The sequence below is a fragment of the Meriones unguiculatus genome, chromosome X, assembly GCF_030254825.1.
Source record: "Meriones unguiculatus strain TT.TT164.6M chromosome X, Bangor_MerUng_6.1, whole genome shotgun sequence".
In the NCBI taxonomy this organism is placed as follows: Eukaryota; Metazoa; Chordata; class Mammalia; order Rodentia; family Muridae; genus Meriones; species Meriones unguiculatus.
Window position 1 is genome coordinate 32355964 of NC_083369.1, and position 18964 is coordinate 32374927.

The following is an 18964-nucleotide window of genomic DNA, read 5'->3' on the forward strand; positions in this document are numbered from 1 at the left end:
AGGAATGGATTGGGGCTTGGGGTGGAGGACAGGGGTCAGTGGCAGGTGAGACATAGGGTACATTTTGGAGAGTTGGTGTGTATTCATGGAGCTCAGGAGATAGAGAGGAGGGGCTGCATGTGTGTACACTTCTGAGTTCTGATGAGCCATGTCTGACTTATATTTTTGGGCATTGCATGAGGCTATGTATGACCAGTTACACCTGTGTGATTTTCTGGGATGTAATCCTGAAGGTTCCAGTGCTGCTGCTGTGCAAGGGTCTGTATGTCCACCTACGTGTGATAGTGTCCATGGTTCCAGACGTGGGTGTTTTGGGGTGAGTGATTAGGATTATTACAATCATACGAGAATACAGGATTATGCAGCTTTGAGGGCTCATGAGTGTACCAAGGCAGGTTCTTTGTGTTTTAGGGTTCGGGTTGAGTTCAGGCAATGGTACTATGACTGTGTGTCTACGTCATCTTTCCGCTTGGAAGTGGCCAAGGCAGGCTATATGTTTAGCTGGTTATAAGGGCTGTTTGGCTGGAAAGCCGATCTTAGGGACAGGTTGGGGTTAGGGGCTGGGCTGGGATTGGTGCCCCTCTCAGCCTTACAGCAGATGATACAGTACAAGAGGGCAGCCAGATAGGGAGTAGAGTCCTTGACAGGTAAGACAGCGGAGACATCATTGCCTGGTTTTCATAGGTATGTCCAGAACTCTCCTCCTTTCCCTCCACAGCTTCAGTCTCATGTTTTGACCCCTGTCCATCTTTTCTTGGTTTTGAGGTTAAGGGTAGGGGTTGGAACACTTGCTGGGGCGTTGGCTCCTCTTCTTTCGAAACTCAAATTCATCTACGGTCCACACCGCTCCCTTCTCGTTTTCCACTCGCACAAAGCATTTGTGGAGGCTCAGGTTGTGGCGGATGGCATTCTGTGGAAGGAAGACCGGGACCCCAGATGGGGATGGGGTGGACAGTCATCCAGTGAGTTGATCAGACCTCCTCCACACTGACCTGCTCCTTCCCCATGTTTAGCCCCAGGTTAACCACCCTTAGAGCCATCCCAGCCACCACTGTGTAGAGAGGTGCTCACCTTCCAGGTGGCTGGGTGGTTTCTGAAGTAGGCGAACATGTGTGTGAACCAATGATAGATTTCATTGAGTGTCCTCTGCTTCTCTGGCGCTTCCAGGATGGCCTGCAAATTGGAGTCAGGCAGAGTAAAGGGCCTGTTTTCCCAGAGTTGTGCCTGAGGGGACGGCCTATGCTAGGCTCTCTGACCTGGGATAGGTGTGTAATTGTGGGTCAAGAGAGGGGAAGGAGAGAGAATGGGGGTGAGGCGTGGGGTCAAGGATGAAGTTAGAAGTGGGATGGACAAAGGAAAGGGTAGTTTTTAACATCACAGTTTGGTTTGCATTGGCCTGGCTTGTAGTAGTTTTGGGTTGAAGGACAGATCTGGGGTGAGGCCATTAAGAAAGATCACATCTTGGGGCTCCTCAGAGCTGAGGTTTGTTAATGTGAGATTCCACTCTTGGTGCAGTGTAGGAGGCAAGAAGCTCCCCTCCCCACCCCCCAGCTTAGGCTGCCCTGCTTACCCATCGGATGAGAGTAGCGTATGTGAAAGGGGGCCGCATGTTATGGAACTTGAAATAGTCCATGTTGTGGAAGAACTCTGCAGAAGGTTGGGATAGATCAGTCTCCATGGTCTCCTCACACCCTGCCCCACCTGTATCTGCACTGGGACTACAAGGCCTGAAACCCTACCATTTGCTTCAAGGGTGGAGGGGGTCTATGATCACACATAGGTACTGTTTACCGAGTACCTGTCTGTACAAATTAAAAGAACTCAAGTAACTTGCACATCAAAGGCATGCAAGTGGCTCAAGTGGGACAGCCAGAATGATAGCCAAAGAGTTTTGGTCCTTGGTCTATCCACAAGCCAGGCCTGACAGGTGGGAGAGGATTGGTGAGCTTGGAGGAGTCTACCTGATTTCCCCTGAGGTGGGGCAGTAGAGAGGGTCCTTTGGAGTTCCTTAGCCAAGTTCCTCCCTCGTGATGGCCTCCTAAAGTAGCATCGGCCAAGTAGATGAAGCATGGCTGGAATCCCCAAAAGACCCAGGGCTGGGGCTATGCGTTTGTAACCATTGGGGCCTTCTAGGCCTAATAAACTCAGGTGCATTTTCCTCCCAGCTGCTGTTGAGGGGTGTGGGGGATGGGGAGCTCCTTTGTACCCTCCTAATACGGAGCTTGGAGTCATCAGATGAGGTGCTGACTACACTGACCTGGAAAGGTGCTGTTGCCATGGCTTCCCCAGAGGTGCCTCCGCACTGCAAACAGGCTGTCTGAAGTCTCCCGTGGAGCAGACCAGGTGGGGAGGACACTGCCCTCCGTGCTGGTGCTGCTGGCTACGATGCAGCAAGAGCTTTTGTCCATTGAGGCCTGAGGGGTTGGGGAGGGAATGGTGATTGAGAGACCTAAGTTTTCATCTCATTTTATGCTTTTTAAACGTTATTTTATATTTTTATTACTAATTAAATTGGATTTTGGATGCTTTTGCACATGTATGCAATACACAGACCATTTTCACTACCTCCGCCCCCTACTGCTTACCTCTTTCCTCCCCACAAATCTCTCTCTTTCTCATTCATATCCATTCATTTGGTTTTTAAATTATTATTATTATTATTATTGTTGTTGTTATTGTTATTGTTATTGTTACTACTACTATGTAGTCCTGGCTGGCCTGGAACTCACAAAAATTTACCTACCTCTGCCTCTTTACCATCCTTTCATATTCATTTTAGTTTGTCTTACTTAATTTTTTCTTCTGAAATAGTCTCATGACATATCTCTTGCTGGCCTTGTACTTTCCGTCGTAGCTCTTCTTCTGGAGTGCTGGGATTGTAAGTGTGTGCCACCATTATCTGGCTTCTATTTTTTTAATTTTATATTTTGTTTTATTTAGACAGGGTCTCTCTGTGTTGCCCTGCCTGTCCTGGAGCTTATTTCTGTAGCCTAGCTGGTCTCAGACTCACAGAGATCCATCTGCCTCTGGGATTACAGGTGTGCATCACCACACCCAGCTTTCCGCTTAAAAATGTTTCCTTGGTTGGCTGGCTATTTACTTATTTATGTGGGGGTCTCAATCTCTATTATAGGGTAGTTTGCAATTTACTAGGTAGCAAAGGATGGCTTCAAAATTGGGGCATGATTGTTGTCTGAACCTCCCAAGTGCTGAGACTAGTGCCTAAGCCACCATTCAGTTTCCATTTTACTTTTATTAAAAAAAATGTTTTTTTTTTTTTTGAGACAGGGTTTCAGGTAGCCCATGCTGACCTCTATCTTATTATGTATCATGGGATGACTTTGAGCTGATCCTCTTGCCTCCAACTCTGGAGTGCTGGGATTATAGGTATGGGTCATTATACTCAGCTTCCATTCTATTTTTATTTGAAATGAAAAAAATATTATGTGTGTATGGGAGTTTTGCTTGCATGCATGTCTGTGTACCATGTACATGCCTGGTGCCTGTGTTGACTAGAAAAGTGCATTGGATAGTTGTGAGCTGCCATGGGAGTGTTGGGAACAAAACTCTGGTCCCCTGGAAGAGCAGCAAGTTCTCTTAATCCCTGAGCTGTCTCTCCAGTAGTCCAGCTTCACTTTATTTTAAAATTTGTATTTACTTACTTGGTTATATTTATATCTGATTTGTATATGTGTATGATGTGTGGATACATGTGTACACATGCTGGAATTAAGGGCCTGTACTATCACGCACAGCATTTTGAGTAATTCTGTCTCTACCTAGGTGCACTGGGATGACAGACTTGCACTATTGTATCTGGGTGTGGGTGCTGGGATCCATACTAAGGTCCTTTTTTGGAGGAAGTCGTTTAAGACAGGGTCTCTCTGTGTAGCCCTGGCTGTTCTAGAACTAGCTCTGTAGACCAGGCTGGCCTTGAACTCACGGAGATCTGCATGCCTGTGCTTCCTGAGTGCTGGGATTAAAGGCATACACCACCACTGCCAGGCAAAATGAAGGTCCTTATATATGTACAGCAATCACTTTCCCTACTGCAGTCTCTCCCCAACTCTGTTTATTTGTATTTTTTAAGAGTACGGGTCTGTCTGTTGGCCATGCTGGTTTTGAGCTTGAGGGTTCAAGTGACCCTCCTTCAGCTTCTCAAAGGGTAAGGACTATATCTGCTTACCACTGTGTACAGCAAGGCCAGTGCTTTTGGGAAGGGCACCACCCTCTAGTCAATTGCAGGCTGTGGTGGAACTCCATAGAGCAACAGCGGTATCTTTAATTAGAGTACAGCAGTGAGCATGCTATGAAGCCAAAGGTGCTGGGGCTGGGGGTGAGCAGGGCCTGAAGTGAGGTACTCTAGCTTCCAGCTGTGAATTTGGGAGAGGCAGCTAAATCTTTCTAACCTCAGTTGTCCTCATTTGTGCACCAGGGTGATGGTGGTAGCTATCTCCGTTTTAGTACAAGACTTGAATCAGTAAAGTTCACATCAGCAAAGGGCCTGAGACTGGGCGTGTGAAATGTGTAGTCACACAGGACCTTATATTCTTCAATGTTCTGAGGTTATCTTGAACTTTGAACATAGGGCCCTCCTTTCTTTTTACAGTCGCCCCTGTGTGTTCTGTAGCTGATGCATTGGCATCACTGTTTCCTCCTGTGTATGGCTATTTACTATTGCTTTGGAGAGGCAGAATCATGATGCTTTGGAGGTCATAAAGTCAGAGGGCTTGTAAGTGGATTTGGGATGTCTTCAGATCTGGCATATTAAGGAGGTGGGGATGGCCTGTACAGGCCAGGACTTACATGTGAGAAGGGGTCACTTGGTCCTTTAGGGCTCCTCCCTTGGCCCTCATCCCAACACTTGACGTCTGTTGCCTCTGGACTTGGGGTACTCACCATAGATGGAGCCTTTGTCAGCGCCATCTTCCCTGCCAGGTGGGCTTGCATAGCACACAGCTTCTCCTTTTCCAGCTCCAGCTACAGGGATGGACACCAAGGTGAGGCCTCTGATCTTTCTTAGGCACACTTTTGACTGTGCTAAGGCCTTTTCTTGGAGGGTCCTCCTCCATATCCTTCTTTCCCTTTAGCCGCACTCTGCAGGCCTTACCTGCTGCTCCAGAGACTGCACCACTTCCCTCTGGAGGAGGCACTGTGCCTTGCTCTTCTCATCCAGGAGGTGATCTGCTTGGCAGTGCCTGAGCAAGAAGATTCCATGTAACTGACCATGCTAGGTCAGGCCTCTTAGTTCCCTGTACCAGATAGGGTCAGCCAAGCCCCAGCATGGGAGATTTTCCTATGCTCCCCCTTCCCTTCCATCTCTCTCTCCCACATGGCTTGCCTTAAACACATGCTCTTCAGCAACTGCTGGCTCCCAGGTCTGAGCTTTCAGGCCTGGCCAGAGTGTTGGAGATGACATTAGAAAGGTGTGTGTGTGGGGGGGGTGTTCAGTTGGCAGGCTCAGACTAGGCAAAGGCCTGGCTATGCAGGACATGCATCATTGCCAAGAGTTAGGTATGATTAGAAAAATACAGAAGGGGAGGGAGGGCAGAGATAAAATAGAAGGGAGACAGCCGTAGTCTTCCAGAGGAACAGAAATTTGAGGATTAATAATGTGTCGTGTTACATGAGGGGAGGCAGGACAAAGCAGTTAGGAGTGTAGGTTTTGGAACCCAGCTCCCTGGGTTCATATCCAACATTCATCACTCAGGACTTGTGTGAACTTGGCTGACCCTTCTATTTGGCCTTAGTTCCTTTGTGTATTAGATGAAGATAACTATCAGCATATACCTTATCATTATGTGTCATCATACATGTGAGGTAACCTGGGCCTAGAGAATACCAGTAACTTGCCCAAGGTCACAGAGCCAAGAAGGAATGAGGTCTCAACCTTGACCACTTCTTACTGTCCATCAAGAGGATGGTGAGTTGAGATATGCAGTCCAGACCTTTGCGCCAACCCCAGAACTCCATGCGTAGCATCAGGCTACTCACCTGTGAAACTCCTCTGGCTCCTCAAAAACCTTCTCACAACCAGGCCACTTGCAGACTCCATTTGCCAGCAGTGGGTAGGATCCTTGCGGTGCAGCCAAAAGGTTGCTGGGGGTGGGAGAATACAAGGTGTCAGCAGAGGAGTAGGCAAAGAGGAGTAGCAGAGTGGTTCTTCCAAGCCCTTCCAACTCACTTCTCTTTCCTGGGTGTACCCGTGCGTGGGAAGGTGCAGAGTAGAGCTGGCTCCCCGGACACCCATTCAAGACTGGCCACATTGAGCCCTGTGGGTAGAGACAGGGTACTTCTGGAGTGGCGGACCAGGCTTTACAGCTTGTCCCAGAAGGCCTCCCTCTCCTTTTCCTGAGCCTTGAAGACTCTGACCCTTAGGACTTGTGCCATTTCTACAGTCCAGGGCTTCTGATAGAAGCAGCTTAAAGATGGCCACTAGCCAAATTGTGATGACATTTTGACAAATGACAGCAATTTGTGACTTTTGACATTCTATGTCTTCAAGGTTCTAAGCCCGACATCTTTTGGAAATTGGCAATTCCATGACTCTAACCACTAGACCTCCAAAGGGCTACCATTTAGAAAAGTTTACACTGCGTATGTTCAAAGATCAGAGGGTTTGGAGATTCTGTAAAGGTGTTACCAGGTGGCAGGCCAGGCCGGGCCTTCAGAGAGAAGACCCCAGTGGCAGCAGAGGGTGGTGGGAGCCTCATCATGGCTGGGTTGTCCAGTGGGTGCACTTGTAGCACAGGGGTCTGAGCATGGGCATCCACAGTGGAGAGCTAGGAACACATAAGGGCCATGGCTTAGCCGACCTGGGGCTCTGCTCCACAGCTGTCCCATTTGTTCCCTCCTCCCAGTCTGTTCAGATTGCATACCTGATGCATGAAGTGTGGTCTGTCCTGGAGAAGTGCCTGCAAGTGGGGTGAGGGGCCCAGCCGGGCCCCAGGGGGTGCCACCATGACAAGGGGCACTGTAGGCAGCTGGAAGGAGAAGGAAGATGCCATGAGATGCTAGCCTCATCTTCATAGTTCTGTGTCTCATTCATCAGCTCTTCACTAAAGTCCCACATGGTAGGAACTATAAACATAGCCAGTTCACACATGTGGAATTGGAGGCTCATGGAGACGGAATTCATCAAGGTCAGACAGTTAAAAGTAGTAGAGATGGCCTCACCACTGTCACCTTACCTTCTCGGGCCCCAGCCATCTTCTCTTGTCATAGTGGGATGAGGACACATGGCTGTGCCCATGGGCTCATAATAAGGTCTCCTCTCAGGACAAGGATTGGGAGGGGTGGGGGAAGCCTTGAATCTGAGGCCTGGAGAGTGGGGATTTTCTTGGCCTTGCAACATCTGCATAAGTCATAGACTTGCCTGGGACCCATAAACCACTTCCTGTGCCCCAGGCAGCCCCCCTCCTGCCACATGCCACAGTAAAGGTCGACACCTATAGGCCTAAGTACCCCACCCTTCTTGCCCCATTCTGGGCCCCGGGCCTCACCTGCAGCTGTGATGGTGGTAGGGGGTTCAAGGAGGAAGAAGTGTTGGCTCCACCTCGCAGGTCCCGACCTTGGAAGCTTCCTCCAGGACCCCTGGTCCCTAGGAGTTCTGAGCCCTTGGGTCCAGTCTTCCAGCTTGGCAAGATTGCTGGGGATGGGCCAATGGCCAAGGAAGGAGCCATGGGCTTGGCTGGCCTGGGATTGGGCATTGGGTTCTTCTCAATGGCAGGCTGTAGGGACAACAGTGGAATGGAGTCACATGTGTTCCAGGAGTGGTGTAAGATAGTCAGCCACTTGAACTATGTAGATAGCCTCTGGTCAGAGCAGGTGTTGCTGGGACGTGTCTCCAAGGGCCCCATAACTTTTCTGGTCTGTCTTATAATCATCCACCCTACCCTGATATCAAGAACACAGATGTATGTATATAACCTCCCCCCCTCCACATACACAGGTCCAGCACCTCACTTGCTTGCATATACCACACAGCTCTGTTGTGAATGTGGGACAGTAGAGAGTTAGTTTGTGAGCCCTCTCGTACCCCCTGCATTCTGTACAGGCCACACAGTCTTTGGTGATTCTGCCGGGGCTCATCTTGGACTCTCTTCTTATTTTATCCCAGTGACTTGGGCATGGACTCAAATGGTTCAGGTAGATGCCATTAGAGGGAACTAGTGGGAAGTGTACTGCAATAGTTTAGGTGTGTGCTGCTGCCACCACCAACCTGAATAACAGCAGAAGAGCTGCTAGGAAGTGGCTGGATTCCAAGCCTCCTTTGAAGACAATCAGGAAAAGTTGCTGAAAGCTTGGATGGAATTGATGAGAGAAAGGGTCAAGATGACTTCTGGGTTTTGGCATAAGCTGTATGACAAAGCGGACATTACTAGAGATGGAGGATGGAAGAGCAGCGTTTGCGGTGATAGTCAGATGTGGCTTGATGGAAAGGTAAGCATTAGATGCATGGGTAGACATGCAGTTAGGTAACTGAATTTGGGACTGTAGAGCTCAGATCCACAGAGGGGGTTGCTCTTCTCTTAGCTTTTGTCCTGCATGGAGTTAACATGGCAGGTACCAGAAAAAAATGGGGGGGGGCAGGATTTTTTTGATTCAGAGCCCCTGTGAGCTCTCCAAACTAGCTCCAATCTCTTCCCCTCATGCTTGGAATCCCTCTACCACCTCTTCTTTCCTTAATCATACTGCAGCCTTCTGTTTTCCCTCTCAAAGCCCTACATGGTGACCCGGACCCCTCTGCTGAACCCCAGTATCTTAGAGTACCTTAAGGGCATGACTTTTCAAGATCCCATTGTTCTAGTCGGAGAGGGAACCAGATCTTGAAGTGACTGCAGAAAATTCTATCCTCATTTTAATTAAGGTCATACCCAGGTTCAGAATTTTATAGTCTTGTCATAGCCTAGGACCTCTTTTTCTTTTTAGGCAAGGTTTCATGTAGCCTGGAACTCACTACATAGCTTTTTGCCTCTGCCTTCTGAGTGCTGGGATTACAAGCTACTATTTCAGGTTGATGCCTACTGCATCCATGTCTCCAGTTCACAAACTCCCTGTTCTGTGTATGTATGCATGTGTATATGTCATTCTTTGTTCTACCATACTACATGCACTCTGTATACAGTTTCTGAAAACAGCCCCTGGGGGGCACAGAAAGGTTTTGGAAGGCAGTTGCATTTTCTTTGTTATTGTGTAATGGGGATCATCAGAGCTGAGAGAGATTGTTATGAGAACCTAGGTATTAAAACTGTAGTGTCTCATGGGTTAAAACATTAGGATGTGAACAGGAGTCTAGGTCTGTGGAGGCTGAGAACACAGGCTTCATAAACAGCGACGAGATGAGGAGCTGGAAGACTGAATGAATGCAGGCAGCCATGAGGTGATAGTTTCCCAAGAAAGATCAGCAAAGAAAAGCATCAGAAACTAGGAGGCCAGGGATAGATTACAGAAGGAACCAACCCTGTTGGCAATTTGATCTTGGTCTTCTAGTCTCCAGAACATGATAACATGATAAATCTATGCTATGTAATTCACCCAATTTATGATACTTCATTCCAACAATCCAAGCAAATGTGTATCAAGGTTGGTGAGTAGAATTTTCCACCATACTGGCTTAGCACACATGGCTGGACCATGGTCACTTTTGAAGCGGTCCGGATATTTGGCCAGAACTTATAAGAAATCTCCTCCCTAAATACATCGGGAACTGGTGTGACTCTGGGAAGCATCAGTACATTCTCAGAAAGGGGACCTGAATTCGATATGGTCTGTCTAGTGGTGGTAGGGACTTGGAGGGCTGGGCCTGGCTAGTTTCCTGCACTGTCTGTTGGGGCGTCCCTTTTTGACTATTTCTTAGAAGCTGTATGGAGGTTGTTTCTGGGACCTAGAATATGTTTTCCTATCGGGGTCTACATCTGGGTCGTGTTGTCACAACCCCCAACTTGGCCAGATTTTTCTGCCATTGACGTCATGGCGGCCGGATGCACTGGGCTTCATCGGCAACAAGGAGGAAGAGAAGGGGGCAAACAACCCACCCCACAGGTTTCGTTCCGAGAACTAACTGGTCTATCCTGTAGCCGGATAGTCCCAGGTAGGGTAATGTGGGTGCTAGCGGATGTGGTGGATGACGTCCATCTGGCTACCATGCAGAACCCAAGTTCTGTAAATCCTGTCTTTCTTGGATGTCAGAGGGGCCCAAGGTTGGACGCTTGGTGAGCATTAGGCAGGCCTTCTGAATATTGGGACCCTTTGTATCTACAGATGGTATGGTAACAGAAACTCGGAACCATAGGATATCATTTCTCAGAGCCAATGGATTTCAAGATCTCAAGAACACAGACTTTGTAGGGTGCATAGATCCACCTTCTCATTGTATGGATCAGTGTTTCAGAGTCCAAAGAAATGGGAAAAACCTAAAGCCAGATCAAAACCCAATGAGGCCTCTTCCTTGACCTCAGCTCCATAAAGGCAGAGGGTTGGAAGGACCTTCTATTGAACTCCATTCAAGGCAGAGAGTTGGACAGACCCTTTACTGCCCTGATATGGGGCCAGGCTTTGCCATCCTTTCTAATTTGGGAAAGTAATGGGAACCATGGATCTTTCAAAGTCAGTACATACAAAATGCTGAGCAAATATCTGTGACTGATAATGGACACTTACATATTCCTCCGGCCCCACTGTCCTGAGACAACTTTCCCCAGATAATAACATTCTGCCAGAGCTGGGGACAAGAGGAAGATATTTGGCCAGGACCTCATGGAAAGAACATACCACCAAGCTTTAGAATAGTAGTCCCAAGGAACCCAGCACCAATTCTGAGGATGCAGACTTACTGATATATCTCCATCATTACTGCTGTCCTTTGGTCAGCTAGGGCTTTTGTCCCATGGGGTTCGGGGACACAGGCCAGAGCTAGTGAGCTTGGCCCCACACCATGATTATGGACCATCCTGCTCAAATCTGGATTCAACTTGTGAAAAGGTAGAAGAGGGGGTAGCACCTCAGGTGTCCTGTTAACTGTCTCCTGGGTACTGAAGGGTAAACTGAGGCCTACAATGGGAGATGGTCAGGGTCCCACTGAGAATTCTGAGATCTTATCTTGAGTGTAATTCTGACACAGCATCTCTGTGGGCCTGGGAAGGGGCCTTCCTGCCTATCTCTGAGTCTCAGTTTGCCCTTTTAGACTGAGGAGGGAAGAATATGGGATGGAGGAAGGCAAACATATCCTGTGTCTGGGGTAAATCATTCATATATAACACACACACACACACACACACCTATATGTATATATGTATTTATATGTATATATATGTGTGTATATACATATATATTATGTGTATATGTATGAGAGAGAATTAAGACATGGGGATGAGGAAACAGACATAGAAGAGATACAGATGGAGAGACAAAGATGTAGAGTGAGAGACATGAGATGGAATAGGAATAGATCACAGAGAGTGACAATGATAGCTATGAGAAAAAGACTGAAAAAGACAGAGGGACAGAGAGATAGAGGATTGACCCAAATAAGCACTGGCCTTTGGCTGGAAGACTAATGATGCTAGGTGCCAGAAACACCCATGGCTGGTATTGAAAAGCAACCTCAGAAAAAGAATAGTGTTTTTACTGTTTTGCAAAGCAACATCATAAAAATAGTGTTGGCTTTGTACAACAATGGGTATTATGGGCCAGAACAGATTAGAAAGCTTTAGCATAGAGGTATGCATTAGAAGGAATGGAATTTGTAATGAATGAATGTAGCATTTTAACTTGAGGAACAGTGCAGGATAGAGTAACATGATTCTGAGACAATTAGGGGAAAATAAAGTGACTGGGTAGACTGATCATTCCACTTTCCCACAATACTTTTCTGCCCACTTGAAATCTCAGTCATCATATGCTCTAGAATAATTTCCAGATCCACTTAAGAGATACATTTTAATGTCTATTGTTGTGTGTTTGGCCTTGTGCTAAGCACCTATTAATAGATACGATCCTCAGAAAGATCCTCTGAGCTAGGTTCTGTTATAATCATCACAGTACATACGAGGAAATGGAGGTACAGAGAGGTTAAGTGCCTGGTTAAAAATTCACACAGACGACTTGAGGTGAGGGTAGGTTGTTCCAGACAGTCTGGCTCCAGTACCCACACTTTTGACCTCTATAGTAAATGGAAAAAATGAAGCCATGAAGGAGACTGGAAGCCAACATGGGGTGAAAAGTTACCTCATTTTCAAGTGGCAAAAGACTTAAAACACAAAGCCATAAGACAGAAGCCACATGAGAAAAGAGTAATCTGAATACATAGAACCCACGTGCATTACAAAGCACAATAAACAGAAAAAGGCAAATGAAAGCCAGGTGTGGTGGCATGTGCCTTTAATACCAGCACTTGAGAGGCAGAGGCAGATGGATGGATCTCTGTGAGTTTGAGGTCAGTTTGGTCTACACAGTGAGTTTTTAGCCACCCAGTGCTATACAATGAGACCTTGTCTCAAAACAAAAACAAAAAAGCATACAAATGGGGCTGGAGAGTTGGCTCAGTGGTTAAGAGTACTGGCTGCTTGTCTAGAGGAGGTGGCTTCTCATTTTCAAGTGGCAAAAAGTCTTTTAAAACAGAGTCATAGACAGAAGCCACACAAGTGCCAGCACCCATGTAACCATCTGTAACTCCAGTCCCACGGGGTCCCATATGGTGTTCTGGCCTCTATGGGCACCAGGTACGCATTTGGTGCACATGTAGGCAAAACATGCATACTCATAAAATAAGTAAATAAACAAAATATACATACACACAAATAGTGAATTCAGGAGAAATATTTTTCATATACATATGGCCAATAGAAGTTATTATCTTTTCTAAATTAAGAGCTATAAAAAATTTAAAAAAAATCATGAGCACTCTCTTAGGACTAAGAACACTGTCACAGACCTCTAGCCCACAAAGCATAAATGGTCAAATTATTAAAAGTAACCAAAGAATGCAAAATTTAACAATGTAATTTTTGTTATGGGTTAAGATTAAAAATGGTAACACATACCTAAGATTAGCTTGAATAGAAACAACATAAAATAAGACAACTTTTTGGAAAAGCAATTTACAGGGACAGCAAAAAACTAAAAATGCATATCCCCTCTTCCCCAGCTATTCCATTTTCAGGATTCCAGGAGTCAGTCATAGACTTTTGGAACCAGAAGAAACCCGAATGTCCAACCACTAGCCCTTTATTCAAGCAATCAAAATTCATGGTGATGCAAGGACAGTCATGGCAGACATAGATCACATGTTCATATGTTAGTATGCTACAAAAATGGTAGTGATTGAATAAAGCAGGAACAAACCCAATATACAGCACAATTCTAATTTGTTTAAACCTACTAATAGCGAACAAGAACTTCTCAAGTAACAGAACTAAACCTGCAGAGGCTAGATCACCCTAGTCCTGAACTGCCTGCTTTCCCTGGACATGGATTCTGGTCACAGTCCTTTGCTAAACCATGGTTGACCCAGGGTATCCTCTCATGTGACAGAAGAAGGTCAGTCCTCCTCCCAGGACTCACAGAACTGATGCCCATTCTTGCAAAATGAAGTGGTGTAGAAATCTCTGTGCTGGATACTGGGTGAAAAAGCCGGTGAAGGAAGGTGAGCCAACAGAGTCAGAGAGGTGGAGGAAAGAAATGGAACACGGGTGGCCGGGATGGAAAAGACAGAGACAGGAATATAGCCAGGCCCTGGGAAAGGCACCGACAGAGAGTGGGCATTGAAAGGAGAAAGACAGAGACAGGCAAAGAAACACTGAGACAGGAAAAGAAATAAGATACAGTTCTATTTTCTAGTTCTAGCTGGACAACATATTGAGTTGCCCAAAGCTCTGGCATTCATAGAGAACAGCTGTTGATAGACATATTTAAAAAATCCTGTCCATCTGTGTATCAAACAATCAGTGTACTTTTTGCCCCTGTCTAAGGACTGACTGCTCTACCTATCTGGCATTTAGGATGAGTGGTATTAGTTTCAAAAGTCCTTACCTAGAGTTCACGGTAGTTGGGTGGTTCCGGTTCCAGCTGTACTGGAGGGCATCTGACCCCTTCCCCCTCCCTCCCGCTACTTCCCTGCCGCTTTCTTCAGCAGAGCTGTGTCTGGTGGGAAAGAGAGGGACACTCACCTTGGTGAAGTGGATTGAGAGCGAGGGATCAGCCTGGCTTGTGGGAAACTGCCACATTTTCAAAAACAACTTTGCTTTTATACCTAGAAGAAAACCACGGTGTGGAAGCCGCAGACCTCTCTCTTCTAATAATCCAAATTTTTTTTTGATGAGTGTGTGTACTGATAATCACAGGGTGGGGGGGGTTCTCATAGTTCTCTCTCTCTCTCTCTCTCTCTCTCTCTCTTTCTCGCTTTGTTTATTCTTATGAGACTTAAACGGAAATTTTGAAATTTTGGGTTTTTTCTTTGCCCTTTACAAGTCATTTGAAAATATGATTTCTTCCCCTCGCCACAAGGGTAAAAGGTATCAATGAGATAACAGGGCTCATGAGAAACCACAAAAGTGTGTAGAGTCAGAAAAAAAATAAGGGAAAAATAACTCAAATCACAAAGGCATCCCAAGGCAGGTAGACATACTGTTCTGTGCATGAGATATTTGAGGATCACTGGGTTGAACAGAAGAAGGGTTCTGAAGTCCGACATGTTGATGGGAAACAGCAAAGAAAGAGCTGGAATAGTACTTGGTTTCCAGTAGTTTCATCCTGCTTCAGGCCTCAGTTTTTCCTCAGGTAGAATTAATGTGATCACCACCATTCATGTTGCCAAGGGTTGGGAAATTGGGACACGCCTGTAGTCTTTCTTCCCATAGAAAGCAAGAGGCATGTAAGGTGATTCATGGAGAAAAAAGTGGGGTGTACTCCCACCACAAATTCACAGAATCAAAGAGTCTCAGAATCTGCAGAGTCTGAGTGAGGAGGAAGGTATCTCCATATCATGTCTATGCATGAGCACTCTGACCTAGCAGCCACCCACCTGGGAAGAGCCCTAACAGCCCCATATTAATACAGCCAACATCACAAGGAAGGGTTAGCGGAGGAAAGGCTAGACATGCAGCTCAGTGGCGGAGGCCTTGCTCAACATGCACACGTCTCTGTTATTAAAAAAAAAAAAAATATATATATATATATATACATATATATATATATATATACATACACAAAGCAGTCCAGGGTCCCCTCCTGTCAGGAACACTATAACCATAGCCTGATGATTTGAACTGCCTGCCAGATTTTGCAACATTGTACTCTGAGAAGCCCCAGTTTCATCCATTATTGTAGCACACACCAGTAATCGCAGCACCCTGGGCAGAAGGAGCAAGAGTTTAAGGCTGCCTAGGGCTATATAGCCAAATTCTGTTTCAGAAACCACAATCAACAAAAGAAAAGAAAAGCTTCAGTTTGCAAAGGTTTAGGAATCTAAATAACTGCCATAATTTTGGTAGCCAACGTTTATCTAGAATTTTCTGCATTCCAGACACAGCGCTGAACACTTCTTGCAAACTATTGTGTTCAATCCTCATACTTTGAGGTCCATCTCATCATTACTCTATTGCTATGATACCGATGGGGAAAATGGTGGTGCTGCTTGCTTAAGATCACAAGGATGGAAAATAGGGGTCCTTAGTACTGGCTTCTTAAATGCACAGTTTTTCCTGATAACAGGGTCGGGTTTTAATTTCTAGGATTCAATGCCAGGGAAGTTCTGGGATTTGGAGACTCTTCTGAAGCTTGATGTCTGTGGTGTTTAAGGTTTTATTCAAGATTTGGTAGCTGCATTTCCTCGATTTGGTACATACCTGCTCCCACCAACAATAGACATATTTCCCATGACTAGGTGCAGGCAAGGCTTCTAGCCTTTGGGGTCCTGGCACCACACAGAGCTAAGAGTTGCAGGTATCTAACTGCAGCGCAAGGCAACCTTTTTGCAAGATTGGCTTCAGGCCTGAGGAAGAGAAAATAGCAATAAGTTTTTTTCTACACATGATACCAACCTAGTGGCCAATACCCACCCTTTGCCCGTTCCATCATTTGTCACTTTTCCTTCTCCCTATTTTCTTAAGTCTCTCCACCACCCATTATACACAAAACAGAGTGACTTTCCTCAACTTAATTCACCTTTTTGGGAAAAAAAAAAAAGAAAACAACAACAACAACAGTGGAACTGATGGCCTGGATTTATAAAGACAAGAAAGGGAAAAAAGTGAAAAAAAAAAAAGACCTAAAAATATCAGCCAACAACAATAAAAAAATAAAAATAAAAAACCCTCAACCCAACCTAGCATTAGCTCAAAACAAAACTTTTCACTGGTTGGCCTTCTAAGTTGGTGGGACGCAGCTAAGACCAAATATGGCCTGTGTGGTGGCTGGAAGACCAGGGAGGTACTGAGTTGAGTGGGAGGGAGGCATGGAGGTGTAATGAGGTCCTCTTACTTTGGAGGTTTCCAGGGATCCTAGGAGCTTAACAGATGTGTGTGTGTATGTGTGAGGTGATAGGAGAGGGGTGAAGAGCATACCTAACAGGGAGTCCTGGGCAGCTGACTCTATGTATTCCCCATAGTTAATGCTCCCTGCTTCCTGTAGACTCTAGCCCAAATAGTCCCCATATCTTCTATGTGGCTGAGACAGTTCTAGTTCCCTGCTCTGGCACCTGGCTCTTTCTGGAATAGGTACTTGTTTTCTCAGGGTCCATGGTATGGTCTGCGTCCTCCTTTATATCTTTGTGACCATCTCCCTGTTACTACCACTCTGTGAAAAAGACTAGTCAGAGAGATGGCAGGGAAAGTGAATGAGGATAAGTGACACAAAGATTCTCAGGAGGCTACTTGAGTGGGGCCTCAAATGTGGGAGGGTAAGGTTACTGATGCGTAAAGCCATGGACTTTGCAGAATAAAGGCTGTGGGGTAAGGTTGTCAAGAGTACAGTACCTCCTCTCCACTGTAACTATATCCAGTTATGTAGGATCCTAGGCAAGAGGTTGGGAGGGGTGGGAGTTGAAGATGAATGGCTAGGATTTAACAGGTCAGGGGTAAAGTCCCCAGGAAAAGGGATCTTTGACAAAGACCTTGCATAGGTAAGAAAGAGAGCCATGGAGAGATCTGTAGACCTGGGTGGGAAGGGTCAGGGTAAATGCCCTGAGGTGAGTCACAGGGCCAACAAGGAATCTGGTGTGGTTGGAGTGAAGTGAGTGAAAGGAAGAGGAGCAGGAGGTAAGGTCAGAGAGGGACTAGTTAGCTTATGCCTTTTATGACATGGTGATGGTTTGGCTTTTCCTCTAAGTGGAGAGTAAACCATGGGAATGTTGGGAGCAGAGAAGAGAGATTATTGTCAGGACTTAAGGATTTCTTAGATGGGTGAGTGTGGAATAGAGAGGAGGAGCATGGGATGGAGACCAACCAGGAAGAGGCACTGCAGTAGTCCAAGTGACTGGTATTGGCGCTGGTCCTGTTGGTAGAATGGTACTGAAAAGATGGACTTGGGATTTAAAAAATTTGGTGCTAGAGACAGGCTTATACGCTTGCTAGGAAGTGATTTTACCACTGAGCTGCACCTAACCATCTTTACTTTTTACACAAGGTCACACTTGTAGTGTAGGCTTTGCATTCAGTAATCCTCCTGCCTCAGCCTCCTGAGTACTGGATTACATGCATACATCACCATATCCTGCTTGGGAGATGCTTTGGAGAGATAACCTACAGGATTTGCTAAAGAATGAGACTCCAAGGCAAGACCAGGGCACAGCTGATACCTGAAATGGGCAGATAGGATGGAGCCCTGGGATTACTTGCCACCTTGAACTTTCAGATGAGAAATAAAAAAAAGTTCTACCTTGTTTAAACCTTCATTATGTCATTTTTCTTCTCCTACTTGGAGCTGGACATATTCCTTTCATGACCGTGGACACAGACTGGAGAAGCAAAGAAACTGCAGAGGCCAAGAGATGGCCTTCTTGTTATGGGTGTTATGAGGGTTACAGAAAAGCATTCCCTGAGCCTGGTATATGGTAGACATTTAGTAAGTCCTAATAAGTAAGTTAGTAAGAGGGGTGTGGGGAATGTGTGAATGAACATGTTGGCAGAATCTATTCTATTCTCATAGGAGGTGAGATCTCAAAGGGAGAATGAAAAGAATTCGCTAGATGAGAGAAACGGATGAAGTAGCACTCTGGGCAGAGGAGACAGTCTCAACAGAGATGAGGAAAGAAAGAGGGGGGGAAGAAGCTACTGTGGGCTGCAAAGTGTCAAAATGAGCAAGAAGGGAAGGACTCTGATTTGAAGTTACATTAGCCAGTGTCTATCAGCATGTTTAATCAACTCGTGGTGACATACTGTGTGCTGAGTTTAAGTTAGAAAAAGCTAATCCCTTCAAGCCTTCTGGGCTAGCTCCACTGTTCACGAAAAGGCTAGAGTGTATGTGTGGTGGTGGGGGGGCAGACTGGACACACCCAGTAACTGATGGGAGAGATGGTATGCTTTGGTCTCACACTATGGTACAGTTTAGGCTTTTAGGGGCTCTGGGAATTCGTGAGGCCATGGGGAGTCATGGAAAGTTAGGGAGAAGGTAAATCTGGTTGCCTGAATTCTGATTCTGTACTCAATCACTCAACAGCTCAGGCTCAACCTATGTGCTTTCTTCCATTTTAACCTACTTATTGGCTACTCACGCGTTCCTTCACACCACCTCCACCCTTGGCTCTGATTTCCCATCTTGCCTCTAAAGTCTCTGTCCAGCTACACTCGCCAGCTTCAACATTGGTTAATCCCATACTGGTACTGTCCTTTGAGATCTCACAGCCTTCACCCTGACTCCCTGTCTCTTTCTCGCTTCCACCTTCTCTCCTCACTTGCCCAAGGGCTCATCCCCCTACAGTCCCACCTTCGTATCTGCTCACACACTGCCTTCCAGCCTCCCTACAGTC

At 46.2% G+C, this 18964-nt stretch overlaps 1 protein-coding gene across 1 annotated transcript; it reads right to left on the reverse strand.

Annotated features, from left to right (window-relative positions):
* Positions 1–116: 116 nt before the first annotated feature.
* Foxp3 (forkhead box P3) lies at positions 117–14257 on the reverse strand. The gene is made up of 13 exons (XM_021658497.2): positions 14169–14257; positions 8222–8302; positions 7503–7730; positions 6879–6983; positions 6644–6782; positions 6185–6272; positions 5995–6099; positions 5111–5198; positions 4900–4980; positions 2258–2414; positions 1571–1647; positions 1072–1173; positions 117–910 (listed from the first exon to the last, which is right to left on the reverse strand). Exons 1-13 carry the CDS (start codon positions 14223–14225, stop codon positions 767–769), a joined length of 1452 nt encoding a protein of 483 aa, XP_021514172.2. The 5' UTR covers positions 14226–14257; the 3' UTR covers positions 117–766.
* Positions 14258–18964: the final 4707 nt, after the last annotated feature.